This window comes from Gobius niger (assembly GCF_951799975.1).
Source record: "Gobius niger genome assembly, chromosome: 4".
Lineage (NCBI taxonomy): Eukaryota > Metazoa > Chordata > Actinopteri > Gobiiformes > Gobiidae > Gobius > Gobius niger.
Genome location: NC_136855.1, coordinates 2,035,793 through 2,063,456, shown reverse-complemented (window position 1 = coordinate 2,063,456; position 27,664 = coordinate 2,035,793). Strand labels below are relative to the sequence as shown.

Genomic DNA, 27,664 nt, shown 5'->3' with positions numbered 1-27,664 from the left:
CTTGATCATTGTTGGCCTCTATTGACTGTTTATTTTATTTTATTTTATTATTTATTGGTTTATTTGGTCGGGGCAGTGCATGTTAATGAACATACATTCTCGTGCATGTAAACAAGCCACACTAGATTGTAACCTTGGGCTAATTTCCATCCGTCGTCCCCACACTTTCAAACACACTCTCATTCATCCTGGCCTATTGTACATGTTTTTAGTGGTAGGGGAAACCGGAGTACCCAGAGGAAACCTCCGCAGACACGGGCAGAACATGCAAACTCCACATAGAAAGGCCCCGTCCATGAACCTTCCAACTGTGAAGCACGAGCGCTAACCGCTGTGCTACCGTGCCATCCATCCATCCATTTTCTTCCGCTTTATCCGGGGCCGGGTCGCGGGGGCAGCAGTCTCAGCAGAGATGCCCAGACTTCCCGATCCACACACACCTCCTCCAGCTGTTCTTGGGGGACCCCGAGGGACACCAGGCCAGCTCGGAGACATAGTCCCACCACCGTGTCCTGGGTCTTCCACGAGGCCTTGTCCCACTAGGACATGCCTGGAACACCTCCTGAGGGAGGCGACCAGGAGGCTCTGAAGCAGAGGGCCCCGGACCCCATACTCCCGGAGCACCCCCCACAGGGCCCCACGAGGGACACGGTCGAACGCTTTCTCCAGATCCACAAAACACATGTGGACTGGTTTGGCGAACTCCCACGAACCCTCGAGCTCCCGATGGAGGGTATAGAGCTGGTCCAGTGTGCCACGACCAGGACAAAAACCGCATTGTTCCTCCTGGATCCAAGGTTCAACTATCGGCTACCGTGCCGACTATGAAAACAGTGGCGCACTGCAGCCTCATTAATATGCATGATGTTATCAAAAGTATCGATATCGGAATAAAAAGTATCGTATCGTCCCGCAAAACACTGCGAGATATCGGAAAATTGATATATTGTTACACTCATACTCTCTACAATGTGAATCCCTGAAGTGCGTCTCAAAACTTCCAAAACCATTCAGGTCTAATTACTGCTCCATTAAGGTTTGTTTTTGATAAAGCAGAACCACATTGATGATTCTTGTTAGTCCAAGTCTTATGTTGATCAAATGTTTGTGTCCAGGAAACATCAACCAGTCTCTGATGACCCTGCGGACGTGTATGGAAGTGCTGCGGGAAAACCAAATGTGTGGCACCAACAAGGTAGGCCTGAGACACTCGAATCAAAGTCTCAATATCAGTGCGGTTGCAATGTCAAAGAAATATAACTCGTGTTGGTTTTTAGATGGTGCCTTACAGAGACTCGAAAGTCACTCACCTCTTCAAGAACTACTTCGATGGAGAGGGCAAAGTCCGGATGATCGTCTGCGTCAACCCCAAAGCGGACGACTACGAGGAGACTATGGTAAAGCAGATACGATGTTCTAGGCGTGCTCAGGCCTTCCAGGATCTCGTACTGTCAGACGGGGCACGCTTGTCCTCAGATTTGTTCCCTGCTCTCCGCCTCAGCGTGAGCCTTTAGCTGCTGAGCGTCTGTAATCAGGTGTGATGTTGTGCAGTTGGTGATGCGCTTCGCTGAGATGACCCAGGAGGTGGAGGTGGCCCGGCCCGTGGACCGTCCCATCTGTGGACGCAGACAGAGGCACCAGGCCTTCAGAGAGGAGAGGGGGGGCGCTAATGCCGGTACTCCACTACACTATACGGGTATTTAGGCTTTTCTCAAGACAAAATACTTCTCACAAAACATGGGGGACAAGACGGTTTGTGCCGTAATTCAAATATTATAAAGAATCTGATTAACATTGTCTCTGCAAACGTTGCAAATGTTAATCGGTCTGACACTGGGTGAGATATTTTGAAAAGCGTAAAGGAAAATGAACTTCTTAACCTCTACATGAACCGAGTACATTTTCGCCTGTTCAAGTTTAGCCAAATCTAAAAGCTTCTTGAAAAAAGCATCAAAGTAGCTGCAAAAACTAGATGTAAATGCACCAAAACCGTAACAAAAAAGTCGTTGCAAAACAGCAAAAATGTAACACAGGGCAGGTGCGGAGTCATTCAAAAAGTATTAAATTTGATCATGCCCAATTTAAGGCCTTAAAAGCATTACATTTAATAATAGCATTACATTTTCAGTGCTTGGGTCTTACTATTTCTTAATCCTTGTGTTAAAATTAGTCGCATAATATTTTTGTCAAAGTTTTCCTTAAAACAATGTTAATTTGAGAATTGATGTACTTGAGCTACCTCAAGTCATCACGACAGTACGGTACAGTTTGCGTCAGTAGCTACAGGCTGTTGCTATGGTAACGCTCACCACGTGTGCTTCCACATCAGCACCTGAAACTAAACCTCAGCGAAGGAAAAACTCCTCGATAAGAGTCTGTAAATCAAGACCAAATAGAGCCAAAAAGGCACTGTAATGAATTTGACTAGCGGGGCGGGATGCTAATGCTAATGAGAGACGGGAGGAACGCAGAACAACAACATGTTTTAGGTTAAAATATTGTGTTTTGCGATTCAAGTGAAGGCAGTTTATTATTTATTTTTGATATGCCCTGGACCCGCCCGGTCGGTGTGTGCGAGTGTGTGCGACTGTGGCCTTTGACCAGCAGCACTACTTTAACCACAGCCCTTTGTCGTGTGACTGATGCTCTCCTCCAGAGTCCTGTGTGCACACGGCTGGTCCCGGTCACTGAGTGCAGAACCATGATTGTTTAGACCTGGTTTAGCCCTTGTTCTGTCCAGGACATGGTTAGACTTGAGGTCCTAGCACTAGCTCTACAGGACTGATTTACCAGGGTTTAGTCTGAAACTGACTGAAATACTGCCCACTCTTGATAAATTACTTCATCCAACCAACTTGGTCTAAAAATGCATAAAATAAACTATGTCCTTCTGCTTATGCTAACTTCATTATTTTGACTAGCAGCTAATTTCATCCTGGCTAGCCTTTCATTTAGATTTGTTTTTAATTTAACATGAGAACAAATGGTGGTATTAATTTCACCGTAATGGCATTAAAAAGGTATTAAAAAGTCTTAAATTTCACTTGGCCAAAGCTGGAGCTGCCCTGTAACAACAAAACGGCAAAAAAGCTTAAAAAATATGACAAAAAACTGAACTGAACTGGAGAAAATGCGCTCCCTTAAGATGGCGGTTATGAGGGTAATGCAAACCCTGACCTGTTTTAAAAAAAGGTTTATTCAATATTCAAAGTGACCTGTGTGTTTTATCTAAATGTGTCCCCCTTGTTGTGTTCGTCCAGTGAGCGACCCCGCCCTGCTGACCCAGCTGTTGGAGAGCCTGCCTCCTCTGCCGCCCTGTAACCTGCTGGACCCATCAGACGACCAGACGCTCCCGCGGCTCATCGAGGCCCTGCAGAAGAGGCACCGCATCCGGCAGATGATGACCGAGCAGTTCAACCAGACCGGTATCTCCAAACAAAACAACAATAATACAGTTTTCCCATCTGATACGGATACTTGGGTTCAGAGTAGTCGCCAATACGAGTACTAGTTATTTACAATTATTAATTTTAGTCAGTAATATTTTTTGTGACTGAAAGACTAAAACTAAATTAAAAGTTGTATATGAGGCTAAAACTATGACTAAAACGTCCATATATTTGTGTTGACTGAACTATGACAAAATATAAATGAAAAGAAGAGACTAAAATCATCCAAACTTCCAGTGACCATTTGTTTTTTCACTGCCAAAGGAACCGCTCTGAGCTTCATGTGAGAGGAGCTCCATGATGCAGAGGACTAGGGCTGAAACGACTAATCGATTAATCGATTATTGAAAGAGTCGACAACTATTTTAGTAATCGATTAATCGTTTTCTGGCTCACACAGACTAAAATGGAGCAAAAATGACCCAAAAAAATGTATTTTTGATGAAAACCTACTTTGATTTTATATTTAGGGTCTGTAGTGGTTTGTACAATGTACATTTCATGAATAGAGCCTTCAAAAAACATTTCCAACACTTCCATAACCCCTTAACTCCCACCTGAACCGAGCACTTTTTCTCCAGTTTGGCTTTACCCCAGTCCAAAAGCTTCTGGAAAAAAGCTGTGAAAATAGCAACAAAACTGAGACAAAAACATTCACAAAAAAAGTGACGAAAAATTGCTGAAAAAGTGGCAAACATGTCACAAAAATGTCACAAGAAATTGACAAAAAATGTACAAAAAAATTACAAAAAAGGACAAAAAATTGATAATAAAAATGGACGAAAAAATGACAGAAATGTGACAAAAAATGACAAAAATGTGACAAAAAAATAACAAAAATGTGATAAAAATTTGACCAAAAAATGACAAAAAAGTTACAAAAATTAGTTGAATACCCAACAAAAAATATCTGATGACGTGAGGAAAAAGATCCTCTCTGTTCAGGCGGGAGTTAAGAGGTTAAACAGCGCGACTTAAGCTACAATGTGACAAAAAAAATTGAAAAAATGAAATTTTACTACACCATTCACAGCCAATCGATCAATCGTAAAAATAATCGATAGCTTAATCGATTACAAAGTAATCGTTAGTTGCAGCCCTACAGAGGACCGTGATTACATTTGATTATAGTAGTCGGAAAAAAATTGAAGAGAATTCTTTGACTAAATGTGTACGATAATTAAATGACATTTTCGTCAAAATATTAAAGCAGAACTAAGTAATTCATGCCCCTAGAGGCCACAAGCGTCACTGCAGGTGTCGTGTTGTTTTTACTCATTAATTGTCTGCGAGAGTAAATGCTACGCTGAGAAAAGACAAAGGGAGAGCGGGATATTGTACATTGTGCCACAACCCAATTACACAATGGAGATCATCCAATTGGTAATAGCGACGGGCTGTAAATCCTACCTGTTCGTTTCTTCTGATCAACAAACCGAAAGCTGTAGACAGAGTACAGTCTGGACTTACCTGTAGCATGTCATAAACCTCAGAAATGCGAGCCCAAAGTGATTTTGTGGACAACTGAGAGCAGCGAGGGAGATGTTTTCCATTAGTGTGCATTGGGGCCGCCGGGTCGGAGCAGGGCGAATCTGCAAGTGTGGAGATGGAAGACCCCCCAATCATCCCATCAAGACTTGTATTGCCTCAGAGGGACTACGGAAAGGATTTATTAAGGCAAACAAGTTGCTTAGTTCTGCTTTAAAATGTTAAAATGAACACTTGCACATTCTGCATATTAAAGAAGGTCTGCGCACTGTGACATGTGCTGCTTTTATATTCTGCAAAGGCCATAAGAAAGACGTTTGCTGAGCTCTGAGCATGTGATGGTTCGATGATGTCTTCCCAGCTCTAATGTTCCTCCTCTGTCCTCCTCCAGCCGCCTCCATCAGGTCTATGATGGAGCAGTTTAGCTCTCAGGTCGGCGCCAAAGACACTCTGATCCACTCCCAGCAGAGCCGCATGGGCGAGAAGGAGAAGTTAATCCTCAACCAGAAAACTGAGATCGAGCGGCTGGAGAAGAAATCCAAGACTCTGGAATATAAGGTACATTAAACTTCATCACGGAGAACTTTCAAACTACGAATGCACCATAACGGAAAGATTAACCAATGTTTCCAGAGGTTTTCACCAAGATACTGACTCACGATCTTTATTATACTACAGTTTTCAGTTTGTGAGAGGAAATTACACACACACACAGGAAAAGGTTCTGAAACCTGTCGCTTTTTCAGAGCCGTTACCGTTACATTCTTTATGGTAGCTGTACTTTAATCAGCCAAACTGAAAAGAATGTGGATGGTTCAGGTGGGGGTTAAGAGGTTAAAACCAGATTTATTCAACAAAAGACAATTTATTTTAAATTTGTATCATTTATTTGAGCTGAAACAGCCAAGTCACTTCCTTTAACTTCCACCTGAACACTTTTTGTGCCGTTTGGCTTTACCCAAATCGAGTGGTGAAAGGAGTACTCAATGTTCTTAAAGGAATAGGCCACCGTTTTTACATACTAAGATATGTTCTTAGCTCACTTTAGTCGAGTTAATATATCCCCGTCTGGTCTTTGTCCGCGCGCTCTGTCACGCACACGGAGCACATACGCAGCCTCTCCCACATGTCACATAGCTCCGAAAAAGCTCATGTTAGAAGCTACCAAGCTCTTCCACGTGTTCCCTATTTAAATAAAGTTACGTGAAGTGTTTTCATGCGAAGTATATTTACCCAGAAATGTAGCATGTCGATTTTATAAGCAAATAAAAAGGGGGACTATATTGTGAGGCGTAATGATACGAGGAGCACAGCGTCCGCGTAGTAACTCCTAAAGACTTCCCCCGCTCACTTCCGTCAATAACCTTTAGGAGTTACTGCGCGGACGTTTTACTCCTCGTATCATTACGCCTCACAATATAGTCCCCCTTTTTATTTGCTTATAAAATCGACATGCTACATTTCTGGGTAAATATACTTCGCATGAAAACACTTCACGTAACTTTATTTAAATAGGGAACACGTGGAAGAGCTTGGTAGCTTCTATCGTGAGCTTTTTTGGAGCTATATGACATGTGGGAGAGGCTGCGTATGTGCTCCGTTTGCCTGGCAGAGCGCACGGACAAAGACCAGACGGGGATATATTAACACGTCTAAAGTGAGGTAAGAACATATCTTAGTATGTAAAAACGGTGGCCTATTCCTTTAAGTAAAACTGCAAATACCAAAAATGTACTAAGTAAAAGTATCTGATACATTTTTTACTTCAATACTTTTAACTTATATTTTACAATGCATCTTTTTATACTTTTGCTTAAAGGGGCTACAGGGAGTTTACAAATGTTAAAATGATGTATTTTCCTCCTCCTACATGTTCCTCCATGTCCTACTGTGTAGAATGAGCTCAGACCTGTTCACCACAACTGCCTCTAAAATCCTGAATAGTATTAATTAATGAATATAGAAGCTGCAGTTATACATATGGCCTGAGGTGGCAGTAGTGAGTGTAAAATGGCTGACTTGCATCCAGCCCCTTTTAAGAGTTTAATGTGCAGGATTGTTTTAATTATTTGAATCAAACCAGGTCTAATGGAGTAAACCACTAAACCAGTCCATCATAGGAAGGTCACTTTGAAATGAAAATACTTTTACTTTTTACCCAATTTAAAAATGTAGTGGAGTAGAAAGTACAGATAGAGGCTCCGAAATGTAGTGAAGTAAAAGTAATTACGTATTCATCATAAAATGTACTTAAGTTAAGTAAAAGTACCTATAATTTGTACTTTTTACTACTATTCTTAAAGCTTCTTGGAAAAAAAGCATCAAAATCACGACAAACGAGGATGAAAATGCAACAAAAGAGCAAAAAAGTGATGCAAACATAACAAAAAAGCAATGGGGGGGGAAAAGTCGAGAACGCAGCAACAATGCGAGTTAAAATATCCTTATAAGTCTTAGCTTTCAAATGAGGTTACACTGGCCTACAGGCTGTCAGCTTTTAGATTTGTGTAACGCCGAACTGGATAAAATACACTCGGTTTAGACGAGGGATAACAGGTTAATGCTGTCCCTGAACCAACAGCATCAAAACTTGGATCTAATGATGTCATTTTTCCAGGTTCCTGCATTTTGATGCTTTTATTTTTTTGATCCCAGCTGTACCTAAACTTTATTTCCAAAATCAAACTGGTGTCATTTAGCGGTACCCAGCCCCAGAGAGAGGGAATGCTGTTTCTGCTCTACTACTTTTGAAATCAGGAACTAAAACCTGGAAGCTCTCCTCGTGCTGTCGGGTCTCCTCACTCTCGTCTTCATTCAAAACATGTCCAGAAACGAGTCCATTTCTTCACAAAGCATCTCTCGCTCATGTTGTTCATTCCGGATCCACCGCCCCCATATACAGCCTCCTTTAGCCCACAGCTCGTGAACACAATGGAAACCCTGACCCTCCTGTGTCCAGATCGACATCCTCCAGAAGACCACAGACATGTACGAGCAGGACAAGCGCTCCCTGGAGCAGGAGCTGGACAGCAGAGAGCAGCGGCTGCAGAAGGAGCTGTCCGAGCGGAGGCGGATGGAGCAGCGCATGCAGGGCGTGGTGGCTGACACCAAAATCAAGTGGGAGAGCGAGTGTGTGAGTATCTGAATATATCGATATACTGTATGTATGTAGTACTTATGGCAGGCTCTTACCAAGGGCTGAGCTGTATGGCAACCAGAAATCTGTTTTCATCTGAATAAACTACCAGAGTCTCAAAGGCATGTATTTACTAGGGCTGGGACGATGCACTTCTGTCGCGATGTTTCTAAGAAGTTACTTAAGGCGGCAGCCCGGTGTTGTTCAGGCGGCCACTTAAACAAACCCTGATCATAGATACTGAACATGGTCACTATTCTGCCTTTATAGTGTGTGGAAACCAGCTTTGCAGATAGCTAACAGTCTCCACAGCTGTTTTTACTGAAGGACTGTAAAACTGTAACATACAGAAACACAAACAATGTATATTACAATCTTATTTGGGCAAATGTACAATGAAAATATAAAATAAGTAGCTTAGAATTGACTAAACCCGCAAGAAAACGATCGCATTAGGGGCGGTGTTCCTGGAGCCCCGTTAACAGTCTGTGTCCAATGCTCCTCGTTTCTTCAGGTCCGACGGGTGAACGCCAAGCAGCTGGAGATGCAGAACAAGCTGTGGGTGAAGGACGAGAAGCTGAAGCAGCTCAAAGCCATCGTGACCGAGAGCAACAGCGGAGGGGCGTCTGACGCTGTGCAAGAGCGCCCCCTGAGGCCGACCAGGGAGAGGGATCACAACGCCGGGTACAAGAGGTCGGCCTCGCCCTCCCCGATGCCCGTGAGTAAACGTATGATTTTATACCAAGCCTCGTTTACGATAACCCTGGTAACAAACTTAATCAGTTTGAGGAGGAAGTGAAGGAGCAAAAGTAAGTTTCATTTATTTTAAATCCATGCTGCGTAATATTTCCCCTAAAAACATAAAACCGTTTTGTTTTTTGTTATCTTTTTAATCTTAAAACCACCACAAAAGATGAGTTTCTCCTGAGCAGCTCGTCTCTTCTCAGGCCTGATTAGACACTTTGCTGAGACTGGGAGATCACCAGCTCTTCTCCATGAAGATGTTGCTGATTTGCTTTGACGACGCATAGATGAAAATAAAGTATAACTTTATTATTTTTTACAGTCTATGAGCTAGACACGAATAATAATGATCACCGACTGTTCACTCCTCCCCGTTTTCATTAATGACCACGTTCAAGAGGGAGTCCATGCTGGATTCACAAACTCCTCCTCCCCTGCTCTGATCGAGCATGTTCCTAAAATGGCGTGGCGTGTTGTTCGGTCGTAGCCGCGCCATTAGCTCTGATGCTAACGGCCTGTCAGTCAAAGTGCGGCCCGCTTTAATATACAAGAATTCTAAAATGTTCCTTATGAAAACCAGCCTGGTTTTCTTTACCCAAACCAGTGTTACCACAGGAGGAATATTTAGCTGTAGAAAGTTTAAACGATTAGAAACCAGGCCCTATGTGTGTAAAGAGCAATGCTTTCTAATGGAGGACTAGCTTTAGCGTGCACATTTCTATTTTTTGTTTTATTTTGTTTGTTAATGGTTTTCAAAATGTAGAAATTCACTTGTTAAATCAGCTAAAGGATTATCTTATCTTGGCTTTAGCGTATGGTGGACCCGGAACTCTACCACCCGCGGCCATTGGTCTGTTTGGGCATTAGTAGCATGTTTTAGCATCGTTTCATGAACGTCAAGTTGCTCTTTTTACGGAGAAACGTAACCTAGAGTTTTCCGCAGCGTGGCTCCCACGTGTTTCTGACTCCCCTGGAGAGAATGGACTCTATTAACAGTCCAGAGATTATTATTTTCAACCCATGGAATAATTTTTCTTTATGCGGCTTTGTTCTAAAATCCTTCACCAATATTCAACTTTCCACCTATAATTCAAACTGAAATCATCTGCATGGCATTAATGTGGGTCTGTGTCTGTCTTTGTCCCTCTTGTCTATTATACAATATGTGTGTTTGCATTAAAGTGCAAAAACGCTGGGGTAAGTATAGAAGTATGAGTTTAGGAGAGAGAAAAATGCTTCTGATGCTTATAAAAACATAAGGACATGTAATCAAATAAAACTTTGACCTGCTCATGGCCCTTGGTATTGCCCAACATGAGTCAGTTACCAAGTTTATCATCCAAGCACATTTTAATCAGTAAGGGATTAAATAGAATCTCAGTTGTACTTTATGTTCTCTGTCTGTTTTAAGACGTGTCTGGGGCGGTAGTTTTACTTGTGTTTGGTCAGAATGACAAACTGCTTTTGTCCCAGATTCTGAGCTTTTAAATGAGGTACATCCAAGTCCTTATTCACTGGGGTTTAGTTTTAAAGTGTTAAGAGCCAAAAATGACATCGGTTCAGTATTGGATATTTGCAGCCGAGACCCGATGCTGTACTTTTTCCAGTATCGGTTCCAATATCCCGCAAACTTTGCACCTGTAAATGATTTGCAAGATGGACGGTGGGATGTACCGATCCGATATTCAGTATCGGTAGCCGATCCGGCTTTTTGAGAGTATCTGATTGGATCGGATTTGATGCCTGGGCGAGTCCGATACAAGACTGCTGTGAATCTGCAGTCATGGATTTGCAGCGGCTCCAGCCTGCAGGTTTACCGCACCGCTGCGCTTCGAGGCTTATCGCAGCACAGCCGTAAACCTGCAGATGGAGCCGCTGCAGATCCAGGACCACAGATTCACGGCCTTCATGCTATTGCTAAGCTAGGATACTGATTTGATTTGATTGATTGTGTCAATAATTGTGTTAAGTAAGTTCCCCCCATGGCTTTCAAGACACTTCAGATGGAGCTGCCAAAATAAACTCTCAAACTGTACAATTGATCACAACAGAACAACATCCACCTCACACAGGAGGAGATACAATAAACATTCATTTGTTTACTATCGTCAACCTGCCGCTAACGCCTGATTCTGAAAAACTTTCTCATTTAAAATTCAAAGCTAAAGCCAAAACCTCATGCATGTAAAAAAAAAAGAAAAAACTGGTAAAACTACTGTAATATCCAACGGTTAAAATATATAAGGATATATATTATATAAAAATATAATACAAAAAGACAGTATTGGCTCGGTATCGGCCAGATGAAGTGTCAAAAAGCAGATCAGTGCCTCCCAAGTGTGCGAAGATTCTTATTCTTATATTTAATGGCAAAAATGTACTTAAAACTGTAACATTGACCTATTGCATACACGTTTATCCTTGTATGTGTTGCCATAGTAACAGTGTGCAGGATGTATGTACAGTATGGTCACATGGCGACAGTTTGAATGTTTGCCACATAAGAGTTTAAACAATAAGGAAGTTAAAACCACGATAATGCCAAAGGGAAGCTTTAGTCACGTGCACTCTAACCTCACTAAGCTTTGGGACCTTCCCTTTCAGGAGCACAGCCAGACCCCCTCTCACCCACACCGAGCCAGGGCTAGAGCAGCGTCTCCCCCTCCCTCCCCCACCTCCTCCTCCAGCCCCTCCCCCAGCCCCCCCTGCTCCCAGCGCTCCGTGGCCGCCTCCATCTCTCAGTGGGAGCAGAAGTTTCCGGTGGAGGCAGGCAGCCAGAGTAGGCACGGCACCCCCCAGCACCGCGGCCACACCCCGGCCCCCGGCAGCAGCAGCAGCGTGGGCCGCCGGAGGGGCCAGCGCTGGGCCCCGGGCGCCGAGACCCCGGGGCGGGGCCTGGACACGGGCACCAGGGTCAGTGTCGGAGTGTGGAGTTCACTGCCAGACCTCGTTTACATTCGCCTGTAGTGTGTAGTTGTGCTGTAGTGTGTAGTTGTGCTGTTGTTGTGTAGTGTGTAGAGTGTTGTAGTGTGTTGTAGTGTTCTGTCTTTGCTTGTTGCATCTTTCACCTTTTACGAAGCTCTGGACGATTAGGATGATGAGTTTTATAGAAACCTTTTTAGAAAACGTGTGGGACAAATGACGAGCAAACCTCCTTTGGGCCCCATGATAGGGATATTTAGAGTCTGATACAATATATAGGCAGATATTTTAAGTAATTACATTTTATGTAGGGCTGCAACTAACGATTATTTTGTAATCGATTAATCTATCGATTATTTTTACGATCGATTAATCACTTGGCTGTGAATGGTGCAGGAAAATTGTATTTTTAAATTTCTTCATCACATCTTGTGGCGCTGTTGGAGGATGTGTTGATGGAGTAAACTAAAGGGAAATGTTCTTTGAAGGATCTATTCATGAAATATACAATTTACAAAACACTACAGACCCTAAATATAAATCAGAGTAGGTTTTCATCAAAAAAATAAATAAATCATTTTTACTTCATTTTAGTCTGTGTGAACCAGAAAACGATTCGATTATGCAAATAGTCGACAACTATTTCGATAATCAATTATTCGTCGATTAATCGCTTAGTCGTTTCAGCCCTAATTGTGTGTCTTTTGTTTTGTGTTAATGCCATCGTCCGTAATTCAGAGCTTTCCCGTCTCCTTTGCTTGTGCATCTCTGTCGTTGCATGTTCTGCTTTCACAGTTTGCACAAAGCCGTCACTGAAATGCTCTGCTGGATAAAAGTATCACCGAGTTTTCATGGAAAACCAACTGAAAACACAGGATTACTGAATTTTACATTTTAGGCCTTTTTTTCGGTCAGTGACGTTTTAAATAAAAATGTAATAGAAAGTCTATATATTTATTTATCATTTATTTAGGCCCCAAGTGAAAAAGATGGAATAGCTATTTTCAATGTTTAACAGAGCTTTTGTAAATTTCAAATACATTTAATGTGAACTTAAGTAATATATTTAAAATATATTTTTCATATGTATTTGAGAGGTTCAAAGTTTGAGTTTGAAGAGTCTCAGTCTTCCAGGTTCTGACCCTCAGGAGTCTGAGCTCTGATTACAGGCCTTTTTAAAGACCGAGGAACTCATCAGTTTAGGGTTAAACCGAATGACATTAACGCTTTAAATTAGTGGTGGGACTCTGTTCAAAGTTTTATTCGTTTTAATTACAGCGTCACTGACACTTTAGTCAAATGTAACTCACAAATCGATGAACTGTTGGACTTCCTCAGCGTCTGTTTTTGTGACTTTAATAAAATGACACCCAGCAGTGCATTTCTGTGGCTGCCGGAATCACCTCTGGTCTCCTCACCTCTGATCTGACCCCTGATCTCCTCACCTCTGATCTGACCCCTGATCTCCTCACCTCTGATCTCCTCACCCCGATCTCCTCACCTCTGATCTCCTCACCTCTGATCTCTCCTCTGCTCTCCCCTGATCTTCTCACCTCTGATCTCTCCTCTGATCTCCTCACCTCTCTGATCTCCTCACCTCTGATCTCTCCTCTGATCTCCCCTGATCTCCTCACCTCTGATCTCCTCACCTCTGATCTCTCCTCTGATCTCCCCTGATCTCCTCACCTCTCTGATCTCCTCACCTCTGATCTCTCCTCTGATCTCCCCTGATCTCCTCACCTCTGATCTCTCCTCTGATCTCCTCTGATCTCCTCACCTCTGATCTCTCCTCTGATCTCCTCTGATCTCCTCACCTCTGATCTCTCCTCTGATCTCTCCTCTGATCTCTCCTCTGATCTCTCCTCTGATCTCCTCACCTCTGATCTCTCCTCTGATCTCTCCTCTGATCTCTCCTCTGATCTCTCCTCTGATCTCCTCACCTCTGATCTCTCCTCTGATCTCCCCTGATCTCCTCACCTCTGATCTCTCCTCTGATCTCCTCACCTCTGATCTCTCCTCTGATCTCTCCTCTGATCTCCTCACCTCTGATCTCTCCTCTGATCTCTCCTCTGATCTCCCCTGATCTCCCCTGATCTCCTCACCTCTGATCTCTCCTCTGATCTCCTCACCTCTGATCTCCTCACCTCTGATCTCTCCTCTGCTCTCCCCTGATCTCCTCACCTCTGATCTCTCCTCTGCTCTCCCCTGATCTCCTCACCTGGTGGATAATTGTGGGTGTTTCTCTCTTCACTGAATCAGCCCATCCCGGTGCGCCCGTCTCACCGCCGCTCGCACTCCTGCGGGGGGGACAAGTGGGTGGACCACCGGCCCAGCTCTAACCTGGAGCTGGACACTGTCATGCAGCCCATCGTCCCCAACGCCATCACAGTGTCCAGCCCCAACGAGAAGGCCCTGTCCAAGTGCCACAAGTACCTGCTCCGGCACCAGGAGCTGGCCTCGGACGGGGAGATCGAGACCAGGCTCATCAAGGTAACGCCGGGACTCTCACTATGAGGAGCGTGAGGAGCGCCTGGACCACAAGCTAAACTTAAACTCGAACATTTACTGGAAAATTAGGACCATTTGTGCAGGGGTTCCCAAAATCCCTCAACCCTTCTGTAAAATGTAACCAGGGTTTTATAATAATTTGCAAAACATTTAAAATCTGGGTTAGTGACGTTCGTTTGGAAACTGTTTCTTTATATTTGGCTTAATTTATATTATATATTTTTTCAATCACAAATACATCAGATTCAATGTAATACATTTAAAAGCATTGCCTTAAAATCATCTTGAGACGAGGGCTGGGCAAATGAAAAAATAAAACACAGATTTTTTTTTTATATGAATCAATTTGACTGACCAACTCTATTTTTTTAATCAAATAGATTTTTTTCCCAGCCCTACTTGGAACCCCCAGTTTGGGAACCACTGGTTTAAAACGATGGATTTCCTCCAGGCTGTTACAAACACAAGTTAACTCCATTCACATTTACATTTTTGTCCCTTTTGAAGGAAAGAATTGGATGATTCTCGAAACGTCAGGATAACGATGTCTGAAAACTGGAGTTAACGTCTGTGTTTTTACCTCCTGGAGGATTCGGTCTTTGTTGAAATGTGATCATTCAGTTGTAGTTTTGGTGGAATTTGACCACATTTTTATTGCTCAAAAGTCGGGCTGGGAAAAACTTTATTAGATTTCAAAAATCAAGTTGGTCGGTCAAATCGATTTTTCAAAAAAACAAAACGATTTTATTATTATTTTATTTATTTTGTTTTTAATGTATTTTTTATTTTTTATTGTAATTTTTTTTTTTTTTTTTTTTTTTTTTTTTTAATTATTTTTGTTTGTATTTTATTTATGTTTATTTAATATTTAAAATTTATTTAGTTATTTTTATTATTATTTTTATTTATTTTTATTATTTATTTTTATTATTTATTTTTATTTTTTAATTTATTTTTATTTTATATTTGTTATATTTATTTTTATTTTATATTTATTTTATATTAGTTTATTTTTTTGTCCTCTGCTCAGAAGAAGGTCCCTCTGTAAAAGAACCGCCCACCTACGGATTTGTTTTTATTTATTTGCTCAATCCAAACCTTATAAATAATTTAGATGTTAAACAATCTTTGTTGCAGAGACTTTTCAGTTAAAGACTTTTGCCTTTGCAGGTTTTTTATGCTGATGGACTTTAATTAAATACACCAAATATATACTGTATATTCAAAATATATTTACAAATCGCAGCTCTACTCAGAAGTTTACCGTTCCGTCCAATTATCTTTCCTCTGTTTGATCAAATGTTTGCACTTTTTTTACATTTTTTTTTACATTTGTTTCCTATAACCTGCCTTCTAAACGAAGTCTGCGCTGACGACGTCTTAAAATCCTTTTATTCAAAGGCCGGTGACCTGCGGCCGCTCTTCATCAGAGCTTTGAGAGAATCGGCCGTAATGTGACGATGATCCAACACTGGCCGCGGGGATTCCGGGTTTCATCGAGCCGCCCTGAACTCCACTCGTCTAAAACACGACGCTGAAAGTGACGGCTCGTGACTTTTGTGTTTTTAGGGCGACGTTTTCAAAACCAGAGGAGGAGGGCAAGCCGTGCAGTTCACCGACATCGAATCGCTCCGGCAGGAAGATCCAAACGCCCCCAGGTCAGTCATCAAAAGGGCTCAGTTTATGTTTTTATTACAGTCATCAAAAGAGTTCAGGTCATTTCTCTTAAAGACGACGTAAACTGACTCTGGTTTTGTCGTTTCAGTCGAAAGAGACGCTCCGGATCTGCAGAGTCTCTGCAAATGGAGGACAGAGAAAACCGGGTGAGCATCAGGTCATCCCCGTCGTTGGAATATTTCGATTTGTTTCTAACGTTGTTTCTTCTCCACAGCCGCCAGTGACGAACTCAGGCCCTGTGCATCCAAAGTAAGAGCAACACTGGGGGTTAAAGTGGGGGTGGTCGGTTGTCTGTTGGTAGAACAGGGGTCGTTGGAAAGTTCACTCGTCATCATGGTCTCACTCGGACTCTGATTTAAACTTAACGACCTCTGACTTTCACGGTTTGGATGGTTTAGGCGATGCACATGAAGGTAAACCCTTCAAACTGGAGTCACACCACCCGACTATTTGTCTCCGTTTTTTTAATTGAATTAAAATAATGTGTATAAAAAGTTCAGGAGAAAATCCAAACACGGCACAACAGAAAGAACTGGAACTTCATGTTTGAGCAGAATTCCCACTAAAGCGTTGATTGAAGAGAGTTGGGACATTATTTCTCCTGAGCTCAGAGACAGATCCACAGTAACAACAGCAGTAACTTCAGGCTCTGAGGCTAAAGGTAAAGCTAAAGGTAAAGCTAAAGGTAAAGCTAAAGGTAAAGCTAAAGGTAGAGCTAAAGGTAGAGCTAAAGGTAGAGCTAAAGGTAGAGCTAAAGGTAGAGCTAAAGGTAGAGCTAAAGGTAGAGCTAAAGGTAGAGCTAAAGGTAGAGCTAAAGGTAGAGCTAAAGGTAGAGCTAAAGGTAGAGCTAAAGGTAGAGCTAAAGGTAGAGCTAAAGGTAGAGCTAAAGGTAGAGCTAAAGGTAGAGCTAAAGGTAGAGCCAAAGGTAGAGCCAAAGGTAGAGCCAAAGGTAGAGCCAAAGGTAGAGCCAAAGGTAGAGCCAAAGGTAGAGCCAAAGGTAGAGCCAAAGGTAGAGCCAAAGGTAGAGCCAAAGGTAGAGCCAAAGGTAGAGCCAAAGGTAGAGCCAAAGGTAGAGCCAAAGGTAGAGCCAAAGGTAGAGCCAAATAACCAGTTTTCTGTAAGTCCTGGTTTAGTCCTGGCTCAGACTCTGCCATCTCTGATAACGACTAAAGTGTTAGTAAGTTTTTGCTTTGCTTTAAGAAAACATCTGCATTTGTGCTGAGTTTAGTTTTTTTTAGACTCACTGAGGATCCTTTATTGACGTCTGGAGAGAAAATGTACCGAAAATTAGCACAGAAAAAAAAGTTTTCCTTTACCGCCCCCTACTGGAGCTTTTTGGACGGTGCCAAGTCGGTACTGTTTAACGGTGTCCAGCCCTACCTGTGGGTAAACGCCCTTTGTAGTTCTAAGTGAGACTTGGAACTACAAAGGGCGTTTACCCACAGGCAGATCACTGCTCCTCACATCTGTCCTGTGCGGACGGAGCCCTCCAGGCTGTATTTTTCTCCCCAGGATGGGAAAGGTCATATTTGTATCGACTCCCTTATTGATCAGATTCGTACTAACCCCTGAACGACGCCTTCAGTGAACTCCACTATCCGTAGGGTTAGGATTAGGGTCAGGTGTGCGGTTAGTTTGGGTTCGTTTCATTGGCTGTGTTACGCCCTCTATGGTCTAGGGAACAAAGGACGGAACACAGTAGATTGAAAACTAAAACTGTGCATTTTATTCTTACAAAAATAAGGAATAAGGGAACAAAAGGAGGCCCAACGGGTAAAACAAAAATAACACTTAACGAAATCCAAAAGATGAAAACGAACAACATAAGAACTACTTAGAAAAGTTAGCCAACAAAGATTCAAACAAATATTCAAATTAGTTCCTAAAACAAACAACACAACTTAAGGAACTAATACTAAACGAAGCGTCTGAACTGAAACAAACAAGTCACTAACAAATTTCGGCTAGCCATAGTGACTGAACATAATGACGCTAAGGCGAACTGGGTTGCTCAACTCCCAGCCGCCTCGAACAAGGCGAAAGTCCATTGCTTTAACGGGAGTGGCCTTCCAGGTGCTGATTCTGATTGGCGAGCCGGTTGACGAGCCTGGTCTGTGGATTGGTCCGCCATGGTGTCGGTTGTCCAATCCGTGGCGAACCGGCGGAACAGGTGCGGACCAGTCATACGGCGGGCCTTGCCAAGCGGTTTTCGCATATATTAAACAAAACAGAAATTATAAACAGAAATAACGGGAGTGCACCGGGGCTGAAAATCCCCATCCGTAACAGGCTGCTAATGAAACATTACATTACTGATTACAGCAATGTAATCAGTAATGTAATCAGGGAACATCATGAACAATGGTGTTGCAGAGGATGGATGAAGAACAGGCAGCAGTCTGGAGGTCTTAGCACCAGGAGAAGTTTATTTACCATCGGTGCAGGACCCGGAGACATGAACTCGAGACACTGTGCTGGTCCTACTATTCAAGTCTGTCTGAGCTTCCACAGAAAAGACATAAATACTCTCTCAGAGCGTCAGATACACAAGAGTCTGAGCTCCACAGTCAAGGCTGTGACAGATAGTACGACTGCACAGCCTGACCCAGTGTGATAAATAGTGATTTAATGTTATCCTCCAAATCTAAAAAAATGCTTCTTATGCTAGAGAAAGAAAATCCGTCCATGTTATTTATTGAAAGATAAGTCACTAATTACCTGAACAGCCTTGGCCTCTGGTCTGAACGACATGGTCAGCTGGTTTCTGACCTTCTGTGGACAATTTCAAGTGTCAACTTAAGACGCACCTGTTTAGGCAGGCTTTTTTGCCACACCGTACCTAGGCCTATGTGTCTTGTGCCTTTTTCCATTGTGTACATCCCCGACAATTGTAATGTGACTTGTATGTCTATTGTATCTACTGTATGTTTTTATGGGAAGCGCATGTGACCCCGGTCTGTGAAAGGCGCCCTAAAAATACATTTTCCTTCCTTCCTTCCGTACTTCCTTCCTTCCGTACTTCTTTCTGTCCTTCCTTCCGTACTTCTTTCTGTCCTTCCTTCCGTACTTCTTTCTGTCCTTCCTTCCGTACTTCTTTCTGTCCTTCCTTCCGTACTTCTTTCCTTCCGTACTTCCTTCCTTCCGTACTTCCTTGTTTCCGACCGTACTTCCTTCCTTCCGTACTTCTTTCTGTCCTTCCGACCGTACTTCCTTCCTTCCTTCCGTACTTCCTTCCTTCCGTACTTCTTTCTGTCCTTCCTTCCGTACTTCCTTCCTTCCGTACTTCCTTGTTTCCGACCGTACTTCCTTCCTTCCGTACTTCCTTGTTTCCGACCGTACTTCCTTCCTTCCGTACTTCTTTCTGTCCTTCCTTCCTTCCAACCGTACTTCCTTCCGTACTTCCGTACTTCCTTCCGTACTTCTTTCTGTCCTTCCTTCCGTACTTCTTTCCGTACTTCCTTCCTTCCTTCCGTACTTCCTTCCTTCTGTACTTCCTTCCGTACTTCCTTGTTTCCGATCGTATTTCTTTCCTTCCATACTTCCTTCCTTCCATACTTCCTTCCATACTTCCTTCCCTACTTCCTTCCTTCTGTACTTCCTTCCGTACTCCGTTCCTTCCATACTTCCTTCCGTACTTCCATCCTTCCTTGTTTCCGACCGTACTTCCCTCCTTCCTTCCATACTTTCTTCCTTCCGTACTTCCTTCCTTCCGTACTTCCTTCCTTCCATACTTCCTTCCTTCCATACTTCCTTCCGTACTTCCTTCCTTGTTTCCGACCGTACTTGTTTATGACCGTACTTGTTTCTGACTAACATTGTGTCTTCTCTCCTGAAGGCGATGGAAGCCCTGAGCCGCAGAGCGTTTCCTGTGGTGGGACGTCCCTCCAGGCCCAGAGGAGGAGGAGCCTCAGCCCAGTGCGGGTCCATCACCCGGGCATTTGTTATGAAGGCATTAACTGTGCAATCACTCACTCACGATGAAGATTCTGCTGGACACTGGACAGGTAGAATCATCTCAGTGTGTCCTGTTCAGTCCTGTTCTTGTGTTCCTTTGTTTTTTTTGTGTGTGTCCGAAGTAGTGGTGGCTTTAAATATTTAGCTTTTAATCACATTTTATCTCCACCCAAAGAATGAACCTTTGGAAACACAGTCGATGATACTTTTTCAAAAAAATGTCTTGCTTGAATGATGAAAAGAGACGAGCAGCTTCGTGCTTGATGTAAATATTGTTTAGTGTTTTGAGCTGTTTTTACGTTTGTGCAGCACCGGCTCTTTTTGATGCGATTAAATTTATTCATAATGTCAGTTCTGTGTCCGAGCCGTTTCTTTCAACACTTCATGAGCTTGTTTCAATATCGAATGTAAATGTTTTGGAATTATTTGAAACTTTTGCTGGGTAGTTCCCAAACATCACGCCTTGAGTTCTTCATTTCTACTCAAAGAACCTCATGAGGTGAACAGGTATTTAGAGAATGATCCACTTCACTCAGATTTCTTGGTATTCGACCTTTATTTAACCAGGAAAGTCCCACTGAGATTAAAAAACTTGATCAGGGGAGTCCTGTGGTAGGGGAAACGCGGGAGAACACATTAACCTCTTAACTCCCACCTGAACCGAGCACATCTTCTCCAGTTCAACTTCAGAAAATCAACAAAAAATTGATAAAAATGCATCAAAAATTTAACAGAAAAAAAGACAAAAAGTGATTAAAAAAAAATGATTAAAAAGTGACGACAAAGTGACTTAAAAAGTGACAAATATCTGATGAAAAATGCAACCATAAAGCTATGAAACAAAATATCAAAAATGCGAATAAAAAGATCCTTCTAGAAGAGTTTTTTAGGTCTTAGCTTTCAAATGAGCTGTTACTCTGGCCTATAGGCTGCAACCTTTTTAGATTTGGGTAAAGCTGAACTGGATAAAATACACTGGGCTAAGGTGGGGGTTAAGGGGTTAAAGGGATATTTCAGGATGTTTGACATAGGGCCTCATGTCCTCGTTATCCAGAGTGTTGCAGATTTCTGGAGATATTTATTTTTGTAATTCATGCAGTTCTTTTATTTGAGGAGTTTCGTGGCGCTAGGCTAGTGCTAGGCTAGTGCATTTCTATGGTATCAGCTAGCCTGCATTAAAAACAGTGTGACCCGCTCCACAGAGCACCTGAGGCAAATCACTTATAACACCAGACTAACCATATAAACGTCTGTGTCCATAGAATCATGTTTGGAATATAACTGACCTGCATCACATGAATGATCACATTTTGAGGGACTATTTTCTAGCAGATCACTCCGCCGCCGCGTAGCTTATACAACCACGAAGCTGATGCTGCTCAAATACAAGTTATTTTAAATGCAAGATGGTTAAAATTACTCTATGCTGTCATAGCTTATAATGTCTGAATAAAATAGAATCTGAATCTGTGGATCCTTTTCTCATGTTGAGGCTGCAGCACTTTGATCCACATCACTTATATCTGTGTTATGATACAAACACATCACATATTCTTATAATTATATTAAATATAGTCCTGCTACACGTCTGTTCCTCCCTGATCCCGGTGAGTGGACGTCCAGCTGCTCGGACCTGCTTTTTTGTTTGGACAAAATTATCAAATTAAGTAGCTAAGTTTAAATAAGTGTTTTTTTTCCCCACTACTACCACTACTTTAACGATACCTGCTTTTCGGTACCGGTGCCTTAACGGTACTTTTTTCGATACGTATGTTATTTTAATTGAGTTAAAATTAGGGATGCACGATAATATCGGCCGCCGATATTTATCGGCATTTTGGTGCCATCCCCGATAAAGCCGATAAAAAAAAATGTGGCCGATAATTATAAGCTCAAATTGCATTGAATCTGCGGCTCCAGCTCGCTGCCTTTCTCTCGCCGGCGCTGCCCCGACTTCTGCACGGTTTTAGCTGAAAAATACGACGAGGATTCCAGCGAAACAGCTGTGCAGGCGCTCACGTGAAGGAAGAGGCTTCGACTTTTTACATCGAATCGAACATGTAGCGGTGAGTGACCAAAAAGTGGCTTTTAAAGGAAACGTCAGAATACAAAGTTCATTTTTCCTGCGTGGCAAAATGTATTTACAGTGCCCTGCTCCAGACTTTGAACAGGTCTCCCATCACCTCCAGCCCTTCCCCCCAAAACAGCACACACCTGCCTGAAACAATGGCCGATTAGTTGGGCCATTCCACCTGACTGACAGAATTACAATAACCCATGACATCTCTTCAGGCCATGGGTCTCACATACATAACTGCACAAGCAGCGTTCGGAAACTTAACATTACTTAACAAATTCAAAACAATAACTTCATAACATACATTTCAAAATGGTACAGGCTGATGATGTGTCCATGACCTCATCAGTGACATCACCACTGGAAACCATGAATGGAGGAGATGTCTGGGTGGTGCCAAGTAGAAACAAAGAGAAAGGTAAGTAGCACAAAGAATACACTTAACTTGGATAAACCCTTGTGTGTGTAATATGTGTGTATATATATAGGGACAAGTGAAGTCACTTCGTCACAGTAACGTCAACATTAGCACCGCAACAAAATGAGAAAAAGACGAGGAAATGCGAACCTCTGACCCGCTCACGTACGTTACTGGAACAGAGCGAGGCCTAAACCCATGTGTTATCTTCGTATTTCTGATCAAATAAACACGACAGCCCCACGACTAAAGCGCTATGAACGAGAGAAGTTTTACATTGATGAAATGAGCCGCGCTGCTCCTGTTTTTTACCACACGAGGCACTAATGCATAAATGAGCCCAGTGCAGGAGAGAGTCTTGTTTTTGTGCTGTAGTATCGTATTATTAGTCAGAATCTGTCACAGCTTTGGCATCACTTCTCTCATGTCAGAGACGCCTCTAGACTCAGTGAAATACTATAACACTGTCTAGATTCCAGTATTGTAAATAAGAATTCATTAGTATGATGTCAACAAAAAGAAAAATACTAGGAAGGAAGTAGTAGTAATATATTCTTTTTTTTCTAATAAGATATGACACAGATCAGAGCAGAGACAGACCTGCTCAGATGATGGAACTGTAAAAACCCAGAGCTTTAGAAAAAGGTGGAGACTCAAACCCAAAGTAAAACTCATTATTTGATTTATATTTATACACTTGTACATTGCTTGGCAGAGTTACTACATTTTAGGCAGAACTGTGAACTGCTACATTGAGTTCTTGTCACAAAATAAAGTGCAAATATATATACATAATTATCGGTGTCATTATCGGTATCGGGACATGCGGAATTATCGGTTATCGGTTCAAATTGGCATAATCGTGCATCACTAGTTAAAATAATGTGCAGGAAAAGTATCGTTCAGGAGGAAGTCTAAACACGGAACATCAGAAAACAGGAGCAGCAGCGTCACCTGGAACTTCATTTTTTCAGAATTCCCACTAAAGCCGTGATAAAAAGAGAGAAAGGACATTATTACCTCCTGAGCTGCAGGAACAGACCAGATCCACATCAGCACTGTTTTCTTAAAGGGGGGTACTATACAAAATCAACTTTTTCAAGCTTTCCGTCATGTTATTCTGTCACTCCCTCATTAAAAACATGGCTGAAGTGTTGCCTTGGCACATTCACGTATTTTTGAGTAATCTGTAAAAACTCTGATGGCGGCCATTTTAGGGATAGGTTTGCCTGAGTCCTCCTAGGAACGCCCCCACCTCCTGGAGACGCCTCCGAGCTTTCGTCACCAGCCGAGTAACCAACCACTGCTCCTCAGCAGAACCCCCTCCCCACTGATGCCACAGACAGCGTGTGGAGGGGGCGTGTCTAAAGGCTCAGAGGTTCTTAAAGAGACAGAGGCCTATTTCAAGACATTCACTACAGCCATTTTGAGAGAGACATTTTATACAAGGCAGTTATTCTACTTTACTGCATTTACAGACCAACAGAAGGTTTGTCATCATTGTAGTGTGATATAGACTGGTGCTATGTGACTGAAAAAAGCAGAATACCCCCTCTTTAAACTTTTCTAAACACACTGAGCTGTTTGACAGTGAAAGCTCCTCACACGTCACAGATGTGTTACATAGTGAGAGCGCTCACTCTGTCACTAAAAATGGACCATAACTGCTAATGCAGAGTGAGCGCTCATCTTTTCCAGAAACAATCTTTGATCCAAATGCTCCGGTGCAGCTGGAGTTTAAACAACAGCAGTAACTTCAGGCTCTGCGGGGCTAAAGCTAAAGCCCATGTGTTTCTCTTTGTCACTACTGTGTTGTCACTGCTTTTCTCTTTGTCTAAGAGTCTAGTTTCTTATTCAGTCCAGGTTTAGTCCTGGTTTTTAACCAGTTTACTGTAAGTCCTGGTTTAGTCCTGGCTCAGTCCGCGGCTCTGTGTTAATAAGTTACAGCTTCGCTTCTGCATTTGCGCTGAAGCTGCTCATGAGTTCAGGCTTTTTTAGACTCACTGTGGATCATTTATTGACGTTTGGAGAGAAAAAGTACCGAAAATTAGCACCGGAAAAAAAAAAGGTTTTCGATACCGCCCCCTACCGGAGCTTTTCGGTCGGTACCAAGAAGGTACCTTTTAACGGTACCAGCCCTAGTTTTGAGGTGAGATTTAAAAAGGGGCAGAGGTCATTTGACGGAGTTCAGCGGGGAGTGAGTTCCAGAGGTTTGGGGCTGAGCACCCATGGTGGCTAAGTGGGCAGTAGGTACAGACAGCTGAGGGGCAGAGGAGGACCGGAGGAGGATCGACTGGAGCAGAACGAACCATGAACCGACACAGACAAGTGAAAACACGGGGTCAAGGCAACTTCATTCATACCGAGCATTTCGTACACAAGGCAACTCAGTGTGCCTCAAAAGAAGAAATGAGAAATTACAATCAGGCAAGTTAAAGGATCTGTATCTGCTATTTTAGCCATTCCAAAGTTAAGTATAGGCATTTATATGATATATTGTACCTCTACCATTATGGAGCAGTCATGTTTGTGATAAATATAAGTGTTTTCTGGAGTTATTTTTCAAACCCGGAAGACACAACGCTTCGATTCAGTTAACTCCGCCCCCTCTCTCCGCACATACTTTACCGTAATATAAATAAACAGCAATAAGTGAAGATACTTCACGATGCAGTTATACGGAGTTGACATCTGCAACACAGCTTCATAAATGGCTAACACACACATGCTAATATGCTAACACACAAGCTAACATGCTAACACACATGCTAATATGCCAACACACAAGCTAACATGCGTTATAATTGACTCACCGCTCTGGTCCATCGCTGTTTACATTATGGGATTCGCGTTGGTTATAAAAGTTAATCCACTTTGATTCAGGCGAAGGTTCACCAAACATCCATCAGAGACAGTCACAGAAAAACAATATTTTGGCTGAGTCGCCGAATCACGGAGAGAAAAACAACTTCTGATGAGTGGCCTCTTCTTTAGGAAGGTTGAATCATAGACTGTATAAACTCCTCGTCCTCGTAGCCAAACACGCTTCTTTTTCTCCGTGACATTATCTTTAGGTAAGAATAAAGAACATGTGTGTCCAGAATAAGTTACAGCGAGCTCCATCTTCAGCTGCAGCGCAAACATGACTGATCTGTTCAGACGCTCAGGGCAGTGCTGAATTTGATCCCCCTTTTGGGGGAGTGCATTCCCCCAATTCAATTTTTTTCAGGGTAAAGGATCCGGGAAACATTTTGGAGGATCCGGCAAAAGATGTATCTGTTATAATGGTTTCTAATGAGAGTGTTCCGGCAAATGTTTTGGCCTGTTCCCCCAATCCATCACATCAGACCAAAAGTGTTCCTGAAAATACTCATTTACAAATGAAGTACTGGCTCAGGGGTGCGTTTGTTTTGGCCTCAGCTGACCTGGAAGCACCTCGGGCACATCCTTTTTTTTTCTTTTTTTTTTTTTTCTCTTTGTTTCTCTCTTACAACAGAAATAATGAAAATGCTGTTTTACAAATTAAAATCAGGCTGTAAGCATAGAATTAAGACATTACATTACAGACGTCGAGCACTTCCGTTCCACTGTTACGTCACAACTGAGCAGGTCAGTCATTCACCAGGAGAGGGCGGAGCCTCAGAGAGCAGGATTCAGGAGGATTACTGAGAGCTGCGTGAATGAAGCCACAAACCACTCTGGGGGTGTTTTTGATAAGGAAATAGCATTGGAACATGGCTAAAAGCTTTTCTATGATATAGGACCTTTAATGCAGAGCAACATCAAGACATGGGAACACACAGTACACCGGGACTGGGGCGTGGTCAGGGAGGGGGCGTGGTCAGTTATCTGAATAGTCCTTGAAATCAATGCTGTGAATGAATGTTTGTAAATATCGTGGCCAAAGCCTCGGTCCGTATCAGGTTTGGCTCCGTGACTTGACCTTGAGTGTGAACAAAAAAGGGAACAGTTGAAACACATTAGGGCGGGGCAGGTGGTGAACACGGGGGGAGTAAAGCAAAACCACAAGAGCAGACCAGACGTATCAAAATAAAACAGACGTGAACAGACTAGAACAAAACAGAACAGAGAGCATTCCTGAAAGTCCTGAAGCTCATCCGTAACCTGTGCTCTACTCAGCTCACAGAATGTTTCCCCCAATTCTTGCATAATAAACAAACTTCTCTATAAATAGTGCCAACAGGAAAGTCAATCAATAACAGACTTTTATTTTACCAGTGCTGTTTGTTCTTTTAGCGGTTACTTAACTTGTATCACAGGCAGAAAAGGGTTGGTTTGGAGGTGAGCAGAGCTGGTCCATCTGAAGCCTTTGGTGATGGAGGCCACAGCACGACTCTGGCCTGAAGGTCTGGTGGGAGCCGTGTGTTTGGTGGGAGCTGTGGTTCTGATGGTCCGCAGAGCAAACGCCAAACAGCTGGAGAAGAGACTGACGTCACGAGCCCAAAACCGGAGGGAGCGCAGCTTTGCAGAGGCAGAACGGGCCGTCCTGAAATACAAACAGTCGGTATGTGAGGAATCCTGCAGTGAGCAAAGAAACACAGCTAAGTGCGCTCATGTTTGACCTTGACACAAACGCAAACACTGATTTTATCTGTTTCACTCTGTTTTTTTCAAACAGTTGAATGATTGATATAGGACTAACACCAGGGGCTGAGAGGGAATAACAAAGTGCTAAGGAAGGGCTAACAAGGGGCTAAGAAGGGGCTAAGGAAGGGCTAACAAGGGGCTAACAAAGTGCTAAGGAAGGGCTAACAAGGGGCTAAGAAGGGGCTAAGGAAGGGCTAACAAGGGGCTAAGAAGGGCTAACAAGGGGCTAAGAAGGGGCTAAGGAAGGGCTAACAAGGGGCTAACAAAGTGCTAAGGAAGGGCTAACAAGGGGCTAACAAAGTGCTAAGGAAGGGCTAACAAGGGGCTAAGAAGGGGCTAAGGAAGGGCTAACAAGGGGCTAACAAAGTGCTAAGGAAGGGCTAACAAGGGGCTAAGAAGGGGCTAAGGAAGGGCTAACAAGGGGCTAACAAAGTGCTAAGGAAGGGCTAACAAGGGGCTAAGAAGGGGCTAAGGAAGGGCTAACAAGGGGCTAACAAAGTGCTAAGGAAGGGCTAACAAGGGGCTAAGAAGGGGCTAAGGAAGGGCTAACAAGGGGCTAAGAAGGGCTAACAAGGGGCTAAGGAAGGGCTAACAAGGGGCTAAGGAAGGGCTAACAAGGGGCTAACAAAGTGCTAAGGAAGGGCTAACAAGGGGCTAAGAAGGGGCTAAGGAAGGGCTAACAA

The 27,664-nt window shown here is 42.9% G+C and overlaps 1 protein-coding gene across 4 annotated transcripts in view; it reads left to right on the top strand.

Moving 5' to 3' along the window:
• Nucleotides 1-19,903, top strand: part of LOC306962062 (kinesin-like protein KIF23) — a 30,665-nt gene extending 10,762 nt beyond the window's left edge. Inside the window, exons 11-23 of one of the 4 annotated variants that reach the window (XM_079555097.1) lie at nucleotides 1,116-1,195; nucleotides 1,278-1,397; nucleotides 1,552-1,675; nucleotides 3,261-3,425; nucleotides 5,329-5,495; nucleotides 7,897-8,070; nucleotides 8,588-8,791; nucleotides 11,422-11,730; nucleotides 13,999-14,229; nucleotides 15,817-15,905; nucleotides 16,013-16,070; nucleotides 16,139-16,173; nucleotides 19,760-19,903. In XM_079555097.1, the coding sequence (XP_079411223.1) occupies nucleotides 1,116-1,195; nucleotides 1,278-1,397; nucleotides 1,552-1,675; nucleotides 3,261-3,425; nucleotides 5,329-5,495; nucleotides 7,897-8,070; nucleotides 8,588-8,791; nucleotides 11,422-11,730; nucleotides 13,999-14,229; nucleotides 15,817-15,905; nucleotides 16,013-16,070; nucleotides 16,139-16,173; nucleotides 19,760-19,775 (1,772 nt within the window). In that variant the 3' untranslated portion in view covers nucleotides 19,776-19,903. Of the gene's footprint in view, nucleotides 1-1,115; nucleotides 1,196-1,277; nucleotides 1,398-1,551; nucleotides 1,697-3,260; nucleotides 3,426-5,328; nucleotides 5,496-7,896; nucleotides 8,071-8,587; nucleotides 8,792-11,421; nucleotides 11,731-13,998; nucleotides 14,230-15,816; nucleotides 15,906-16,012; nucleotides 16,071-16,138; nucleotides 16,174-19,759 lie in introns of all 4 variants that reach the window. The other 3 variants (XM_079555096.1, XM_079555098.1, XM_079555099.1) reach the window with 3 other exon arrangements.
• The last annotated feature ends 7,761 nt before the right edge of the window (nucleotides 19,904-27,664 follow it).